Raw genomic sequence first — 9,259 nt, 5'->3', positions numbered from 1 at the left:
GTCTGGAATTGTGATGCCGCCAGCTTTGCTTTTCAACATTCCTCTGCCTATTCGGGGTCTTTTCTGGTTCCATACAAATTTTAGGATTATTTTTTCCATTTCTTTGAAAAAAATGGATGGTATTATGATGGGGATTGCATTGAATGTGTAGTTTGCTCTAGGGAGCATTGACATCTTCACAATATTTGTTCTTCCAATCCATGAGCATGGAACGTTTTTCCATTTCTTTGTGTCTTCCTCAATTTCTTTCATGAGTATTTTATAGTTTCCTGAGTCCAGATTCTTTGCCTCTTTGGTTAGATTTATTCCTAGGTATCTTATGGTTTTGGGTGCAATTGTCAATGGGATTGACTCCTTAATTTCTCTTTCTTCTGTCTTGCGGTTTGTGTATAGGAATGCCACTGATTTCTGTGCATTGATTTTATGTCCTGCCACTTTACTGAATTCCTGTATGAGTTCTAGCAGTTTTGGGGTGGAGTCTTTGGGGTTTTCCACATAAAGTATCATATCATCAGCAGACAGTGAGAGTTTGACTTCTTCTTTGCTGATTTCGATGCCTTTGATTTCTTTTTGTTGTCTGATTGCTGTGGCTAGGACTTCTAATACTATGTTGAATAGCAGTGGTAATAGTGGACATCCCTGCAGTGTCCCTCTCCTTAGGGGGAAAGCTCTCAGTTTTTCCCCATTGAGAATGATATTCGCTGTGGGTTTTTCATAGATGGCTTTTATGATATTGATGTATGTACCCTCTATCCCTATACTTGAAGAGTTAATCAAGAAAGGATGCTGTACTTTGTCAAATGCTTTTTCTGCATCTCTTGAGAGGATCATATGGTTCTTGTTCTTTCTTTTATTAATGTATTGTATCACATAGATTGATTGAACCAGCCTTGCAGCCGAGGAATAAATCCCACTTGGTCGTGGTGAATAATCGTTTTAATGTACTGTTGGATCCTATTGGCTAGTATTTTGGTGAGAATTTTTGCAACCATGTTCATCAAGGATATTGGTCTGTAATTCTCCTTTTTGATGGGGTCTTTGTCTGATTTTGGGATCAAGGTAATGCTGGCCTCATAAAATGAGTTTGGAAGTTTTCCTTCCATTTCTATTTTTTGGAACAGTTTCAGAAGAATAGGTATTAATTCCTCTTGAAATGTTTGGTAGAATTCCCCTGGGAAGCCATCTGGCCCTGGGCTTTTGTTTGTTGGGAGATTTTTGATTAATGCTTCAATTTCCTTAATGGTTATGGGTCTGTTCCGGTTTTCTATTTCTTCCTGGTTCAGTTTTGGTAGTTGATACATCTCTAGGAATGCATCCATTTTTTCCAGATTATCTAATTTGCTGGCATATAGTTGCTCATAATATGTTCTTATAATTGTTTGTATTTCTTTATTGTTGGTTGTGATCTCTCCTCTTTCATTCATGATTTTGTTGATTTGGGTCATTTCTCTTTTCTTTTTGATAAGTCTGGCCAGGGGTTTATCAATCTTATTAAAACTTTGAAAGAACCTCTCCTAGGTTCGTTGATCTGCTCTACTGTTCTTTTGGTTTCTATTTCATTGATTTCTGCTCTGATCTTTATTATTTATCTTCTCCTGCTGGGTTTAGGCTTTATTTGCTGTTCTTTCTCCAGCTCCTTTAGGTGTAGGGTTACGTTTTGTATTTGAGACCTTTCTTGTTTCTTGAGAAAGGCTTGTATTGCTATATCCTTTCCTCTTCGGACTGCCTTTGCTGAATCCCAAAGATTTTGAACAGTTATGTTTTCATTTTCATTTGTTTCCATGGATTTTTTAAAATTCTTCTTTAATTTACTGGTTGACCCATTCATTCTTTAGTGGAATGCTCTTTAGCCTCCATGTAGTTGAGTTCTTTCTGACTTTCCTCTTGTGATTCAGTTCTAGTTTCAAAGCATTGTGGTCCAAAAATATGCAGGGGATGGTCCCAATCTTTTGGTACCAGTTGAGACCTGATTTGTGACCTAGGATGTGATCTATTCTGGAGAATGTTCCATGGGGACTAGAGAAGAATGTGTATTCCGTTGCTTTGGGATGGAATGTTCTGAATATATCTGTGAAGTCCATTTGGTCCAGTGTGTCATTTAAAGTCTTTATTTCCTTGTTGATCTTTTGCTTAGATGATCTGTCCATTTCAGTGAGGGCGATGTTAAAGTCTCCTACTATTATTGTATTGTTTTTTATGTGTTTCTTTAATTTTGTTATTAATTGGCTTATATAATTGGCTGCTCCCATGTTAGGGGCATAGATATTTACAATTGTTAGATCTTCTTGTTGGATAGACCCTTTAAGTAGGATATGGTGTCCTTCTTCATCTCTTATTCTCGTCTTTGGTTTAAAATCTAATTTGTCTGATATAAGGATTGCCACCCCATTTTTCTTTTGGTGTCCATTAGCATGCTAAATGGTTTTCCACCCCCTCACTTTCAATCTGGAGGTGTCTTTGGGTCTAAAATGAGTCTCTTCCAGACAGCATATTGATGGGTCTTGTTTTTTTATCCAATCTGGTAACCTGTGTCTTTTGATTGGGGCATTTAGCCCATTTACATTCAGGGTAACTACTGAAAGATATGAATTTAGTGCCATTGTATTGCCTGTAAGGTGACTGTTACTGTATATTGTCTCTATTCCTTTCTGGTCTATCTTACTTATAGGCTCTCTCTTTGCTTAGAGGAACTTTTCAATATTCTTGTAGTGCTGGTTTCGTGTTTGCAAATTCCTTTAGTTTTTGTTTGTCCTGGAAGCTTTTTATCTCTCCTTCTATTTTCAATGACAGCCTAGCTGGATATAGTATTCTTGGCTGCATATTTTTCTCATTTAGTGCTCTGAATATATCGTACCTGTCCTTTCTGGCCTGCCAGGTCTCTGTGGATAGGTCTGTTGCCAATCTAATGTTTCTACCATTGTAGGTTACAGACCTCTTGTCCCGAGCTGCTTTCAGGATTTTCTCTTTGTCTCTGAGACTTGTAAGTTTTACTATTAGATGTCAGGGTGTTGACCTCTTTTTACTGATTTTGAGGGGGGTTCTCTGTCCAGAGAGTTGCTGCTATTCTTTTCTTCAATCTCCTGTGGGTTCATAGGTGTTCAGAATGGTTTGATCCCTGGGACCAGAATGGTTTGATTCCTGGGACCAGACGAAATTTAGGTCTCCTACTCCTCCACCATCTTGCTCCTCCTCCTATTTTTTCCTAATTTTTATGGCAAATTACAGATAGTGTCAATTTGCCATCTTAACCATTTTTAACTGTACAGTTCAAGTGATATTAAAATACATCCATCATGTTGTACAACCACCACCATCCATCTCCAGACTTCTTTTCATCTTGTAAAACTGAAATTCTGTACCCAGTAAACAATAACTACCCATCCATCTCTTCTTTCAGTCTTTGGCCATCACCATTCTACTTTCTATATGATTCTGACAACACCAGGTACCTCAGGGGAGTGGAACTATACAGTATTTGTCTTTCTGTGACTCACCTTTTTCACTTAGCAGAATGTCCTCAAGTTTCATTCATGTTGTAGCATGTGTCAGAATTCCCTTCCTTTTTATTTCATTATATGTACATACCACATTTAATTTATTCATTTACCTATCAATGGACACTTAGGTTGCTTCCATATTTTAACTATTGTGAATAATGCTACTATGAAAATAGATGTACAAATATCTCTTTGAGATCTTATTTTCAATTATCTTGGATATATACCCAGAAGAAGAATTGCTGGATCACATAGAAATTGTATGTTTAATTTTTAGAAGAATCACCACACTGTTTTCTGCAGGGGGTGTGTCATTTTGTATTCCCACCAACAGTGTGCAAAAGTTCCATTTTCTCTACACTGTTGCCAACATTTCTCCCTCCTTGCCTCTCCCCCTTCTTTCCTTCCTTCCTTCCTTCCCTCCTTCCCTCCTTCCTTCCTTCCTTTTTCCTTTTTTCCTTTCTTCCTTTGATAGTTGCTCTCCTAATGGGCTAAAGTGGCACTTCATTGTAGTTTTAATGTATATTTCCCTAATGATTAGTGATGTTGAGCATCTCTTTAGGTGCTTATTGACAAAGTGGGTATTCAAGTCTTTGACAATTTTTATAAGGTTGTTTTTTTGTTGTTGAGTTTTAGGAGTTCTATGTATATTCTGGATATTTACCTCTTATCAGATACTTGATTTGCAAATACTGTCTATTTTGTGGGTTACATTTTTACTGTGTTACTGTGTGGTAGTGTTTTTTGATGAACAAACTTCTTTAATTTTCGTGAAGTCTAGTTTATTTTTCTTCCTTTTTTGTCTATGACTTTGGTGTCAGATCCAAGAAATTATTGCCAATTTAGTATCATGATACTTTTGCCCCTGTGTTTTCTTCTAAGAGTTTTATAGCTTTAAATTTTGCATTTAGGCCTTTGACCCATTTTGAGGTATTTTTTTTTGTATACAGTGTTAGATAAGGGTCTAACTTGATTCTCTTGCATGTGGATATTCAATTTTCTCAGCATATTTATTGAAAGATTGTCTTTTCCACATTTAATGGTCTTGATACTCTCGTCAAAAATTATTTGATCATACATGTAAGGGTTTATTTCTGGGATCTCTATCCTAATCCGTTGGCCTATATGTCTGTCTTTATGCCAGTATCACAGTGTTTATATAACTATAGCTTTGTGGTAAGTTTGAAAGGAAGTGCAATTCCTACAGCTTCATTCTTTTCAAAAATTGTTTTGGCTATCTAGGGTCCCTTGCAATTCCATATGAATTTGAGGACAAGTTTTTCCATTTCTGCAAAAACATCCTTGGCATTTTTATAGGGATTGTTTTGAATCTGTAGATAACTTTGGGTAGCACTGACATTTTAATATTAGAATTTCTAAACTAAGAACACATAATGTGTTTCCATTTACATTTATTTAAGTCTTTTTAAATTTCTTTCAGCAATGTTTTGTATTTTTTTTTTTTTTGTACAAGTCTTTTACTTCTTTGGTTAAGTTAATTCTCAAGTGTTTTATCTTATTGATGCTATTATAAATGCAATTATTTTGCAATTTCCTTTTCTGATTGTTTATCATTAGTGTATAAAAATGCAACAGATTTTTGAGTGTTGACTTTATATCCTGCTACTTTGCTGAATTCATTTTTTTGTTCTAATGGTTTTTTTGGTGCAATATTTAGGGTTTTCTGCATCAGAATGATATCCTCTGTAAACAGAGAGAATGATACTTTTTCCTTTCCAATTTAGATAACTTTTATTTCTTTTTATTGTCTAATTTCTCTAGCTAGAACTTCCAGTAAAATACTTAATAAAATGTTATATCAGATATTAGAGAAAAAGCATTCAGTCTTTCATTATTGAGTATGATGTTTGCTGTGAATTTTTATTTTTTAATTTTATTTATTTATTTGACAGAGAGAGAGAGATAGCGAGAGCAGGAACACAAGCAGGGGGAGTGGGAGAGGGAGAAGCAGGCTTCCCGATAAGCAGGCAGCCAGATGTGGGACTCGATCCCAGCACCCTGGGATCATGACCTGAGCCCAAGGCAGACGCTTAACGACTGAGCCACACTGTGAATTTTTCACATTTCACTTTTATTATGTTCAGGTGGTTTTCTTTCTATTCCTAGTTTGTTGAATGTTTTTATCATGAAAGGGAGATGAATTTTGTCAAATGCTTTTTCTGCATCAACTGAGATAATCATGTGTTTTCTTTTCCCTCTTTCTGTTAATGTGGTGTATTACATTGATTGATTTTCATATATTGAACCATCCTTGTGTTCCAGGAATAAATCCCATTTGGTCATGGTGTGTATAATTCTTTTAATATGCTGCTGAATTCTGTTTGCGAGTATTTGGTTGAGGATTTTTGCTTCAATGTTCATAAGAAATATTGATCTGCAGTTTTCTTTTCTTAAATTGCCTTTGTCTGGTTTTGGTATCAGAGTAATCCTGACATCATAGAATGAATTAGAAAGTGCTCCCTTCTCTTCATTTTTTTTTTAAGTTAGAGAAGAATTGGTATTAGTTGTCTTGTAAATGTTTGGTAGAATTCACCAGTGAAGCCATCAGGTCCAGGGCTTTTCTTTATCAGGAAATTTTTGATTACTGATTCTAACACCTTACTAGTTATAAATCTATTTTTTTTTTATTTCTTCATGATTCTGTCTTGGTAGGGTTTGTGTTTCTAGGAATTTGTTCATTTCACCTAGTATATCTGATTTTTTGCTATGAAATTATTTATAGTACTCTCTTATAATCATTGTTCTTTCTATAAAATAAATAGTAATGTCCTCACTCATTTCTTATCTTAGTAATTTGAGTCTTTTTTTTTTCTTAGTCCATTTAGATAGAGGTTTGTCAATTTTGTTGATCTTTTCAAAGAACAAAATTTTTGTTTTTTTTTTATTTTGTCTATTGTTTTTCTATTTTCAATTTCATTTACCACTGTCCTAATCTTTATTATTTCCTTTCTTCTGCAACCTTTGAATTTAGTTTGTTTTTCTTTTTTCTAGTCCCTTAAGTTAGGTTGTTAATTTGAAGTCTTATTTAACTTAAGCATTAGAGCAAGAAATTTCCTCTTTAACATTACCTTTGTTTGTGTCCCATAAATTTAATTGTATTATTTGTTTGTATTTTCTTTCTTCTGTAAGCATTTTCTAATTTCTCAGTGGTCTGAGAATAAAATAAAGTCATAAAAACAGGTCATTCCCGCTTACCCTAGAATATATCTAAAGCCAAAGGCTGACACCAAGCTATGTTGTTAACAGAAATATTTTTTTTTAAAGATTTTATTTATTTTTTAGAGGGCGAGCGAGAGAGAAACAGCATGAGAGGGGAGAGGATCAGAGGGTCAGAGGGAGAAGCAGGCTCCCCGCTGAGCTGGGAGCCCGATGTGGGACTCGATCCCAGGATCCTGGGATCATGACCTGAGCCAAAGGCAGACGCTTAACCATTTGAGCCACCCAGGCGCCCAGAAATATTTATAAAGATAAAAACAGAAGCATACTACGATGCCTCGAATAAACAAGGAGTCATAGAACCATTTTTACAAATCACCTCTTTATTTGGTACTACAGTTTTTATATCTCAATATAATTAAGATTTTACCTGGCTGAGGGTTTTTGTTTTATTTTGCTTCATTTTGTTTTAAGAATAAGAGAAAGTGCCAAAAGAGAGGTGGAAAAAGAGAATCTGCAGGAGCCTTTGCCCTCAACATTCTTTCTTTTTTTTTAAGATTTTATTTATTTGACAGAGAGAGACCGCGAGAGCAGGAACACAAGCAGGGGGAGGGGGAGAGGGAGAAGCAGGCTTCCCGCTGAGCAAGGAGCCCGATGTGGGACTCGATCCCGGGACCCTGGGATCATGACCTGAGCTGAAGGCAGACGCTTAACGACTGAGCCACCCAGGTGCCCCTGCCCTCAACATTCTTATTCCAGGGTTTCTTCACTTGCCCAGCTCTCACTCCAAGCCAGGTGCCACTACCCCGGGTTCACGCTCAGCACTGGCAGTTTGAATGTGCGCGGGCAACACATTCCAAATCCAGATTGACAAGACCATTAGCCAATCACAGAGCCAGATTTCCTTTTCCCCCGTGCAATCATGTCTGCCCTATGGAAGACAGTGATGAGAAGAAGGGGGCGGGCCAAGGGGAAAGGCGTTGGAAAGTACCACCTATCCAACGTGCGAGCAACAGTAAAGTGATTCTTCAGCATTGGGATCTAGCTGTCAGCTTCTCTTTGTATTGTCGAGATGTCTCTTTCTAAGAAGTTAACTTTGGACAAGCTGGATGTTAAAGGGAAGCGAGTCATCATGAGAGTAGACTTTAATGTTCCCATGAAGAAGAGCCAGATTACAAATAACCAGAGAATCAAAGCTTCCATCCCAAGCATCAAGTACTGTCTAGATAATGGAGCCAGGTCAGTAGTTCTTATGAGTCATCTGGGTCGACCTGATGGTGTTCCCATGCCAGATAAATACTCATTAGAGCCTGTTGCTGCTGAGCTCAAATCCTTACTGGGCAAGGATGTTCTGTTTCTAAAGGACTGTGTGGGCCCAGAAGTGGAGAAAGCCTGTGCCAACCCGGCTGCTGGTTCAGTTATCCTACTGGAGAACCTACGCTTTCATGTGGAGGAAGAAGGAAAAGGCCAGGATCCTTCTGGAAATAAGCTTAAAGCTCAGCCAGATAAAATAGAAGCCTTCCGAGCATCACTCTCCAAACTAGGGGATGTCTATGTCAATGATGCTTTTGGCACTGCTCACCGGGCCCACAGTTCTATGGTGGGAGTGAATCTGCCCCAGAAAGCATCTGGGTTCCTGATGAAAAAAGAGCTGGACTACTTTGCCAAAGCCTTGGAAAACCCAGAGAGACCCTTTCTGGCTATACTTGGTGGGGCCAAAGTGGCAGACAAAATCCAACTTATCCAAAATATGCTGGACAAAGTCAATGAGATGATAATTGGTGGTGGAATGGCTTTTACCTTCCTTAAGGTACTCAACAACATGGAGATTGGTGCATCCCTCTTTGATGAAGAAGGGGCCAAGATTGTCAAAGATATCATGGCTAAAGCCAGTAAGAATGGTGTGAACATTACCTTTCCTGTCGACTTTGTCACTGCTGACAAGTTTGAGGAGAATGCTAAGGTTGGCCAAGCCACTGTAGCATCAGGCATACCTGCTGGCTGGATGGCTTTGGACTGTGGTCCTGAGACCAACAAGAGGAATGCTCAAGTTGTGGCCCAAGCCAAGCTAATTGTGTGGAATGGACCTGTAGGGGTATTTGAATGGGATGCCTTTGCTAAGGGAACAAAAGCCCTCATGGATGAAATTGTGAAAGCCACTTCCAGGGGCTGTATCACCATTATAGGAGGTGGAGACACTGCTACTTGCTGTGCCAAATGGAACACTGAAGATAAAGTCAGCCATGTGAGCACTGGAGGAGGTGCCAGTCTGGAACTCCTGGAAGGTAAAGTCCTTCCTGGGGTGGAAGCCCTCAGCAGCCTGTAGTTGACTTTTCCTTTCCACTATTTCCTGTCCATAGGCTTTAATTCAACTTAGTGCTCTACACTGCACCTTGACTTTTGTTATATTTTACCCCTATACCAAGGCCTAGGCAATGACTAAAGGATCAGTTATCAGGAACTCTTATCATCAATACAACAATGTAACTCATTTTAGTTCTGTCATGCATTTGCCTGCTCTCTTCAAGATCTCAGTTAAACTTGTTGTGATTCATAGGAAGGATATACTCTTACATTGCATATTA

General features: G+C 37.9%; 1 protein-coding gene across 1 annotated transcript; it reads left to right on the top strand.

The window, feature by feature from the left end:
* Window positions 1-7,746: 7,746 nt before the first annotated feature.
* On the top strand, window positions 7,747-9,000 carry PGK2 (phosphoglycerate kinase 2). Its single transcript, XM_045866010.3, has one exon. The coding sequence runs from the start codon at window positions 7,747-7,749 to the stop codon at window positions 8,998-9,000; it is 1,254 nt and encodes a 417-aa protein (XP_045721966.1).
* Window positions 9,001-9,259: the final 259 nt, after the last annotated feature.

Source organism: Mirounga angustirostris, unplaced genomic scaffold, assembly GCF_029215605.1.
Source record: "Mirounga angustirostris isolate CCGP_5_RB_7025 unplaced genomic scaffold, mMirAng1.0.hap1 SCAF_8, whole genome shotgun sequence".
NCBI classification, from domain to species: Eukaryota; Metazoa; Chordata; class Mammalia; order Carnivora; family Phocidae; genus Mirounga; species Mirounga angustirostris.
The sequence above is the reverse complement of the archived record's forward strand: the minus strand, read 5'-3'. Positions and strand labels throughout refer to the sequence as shown.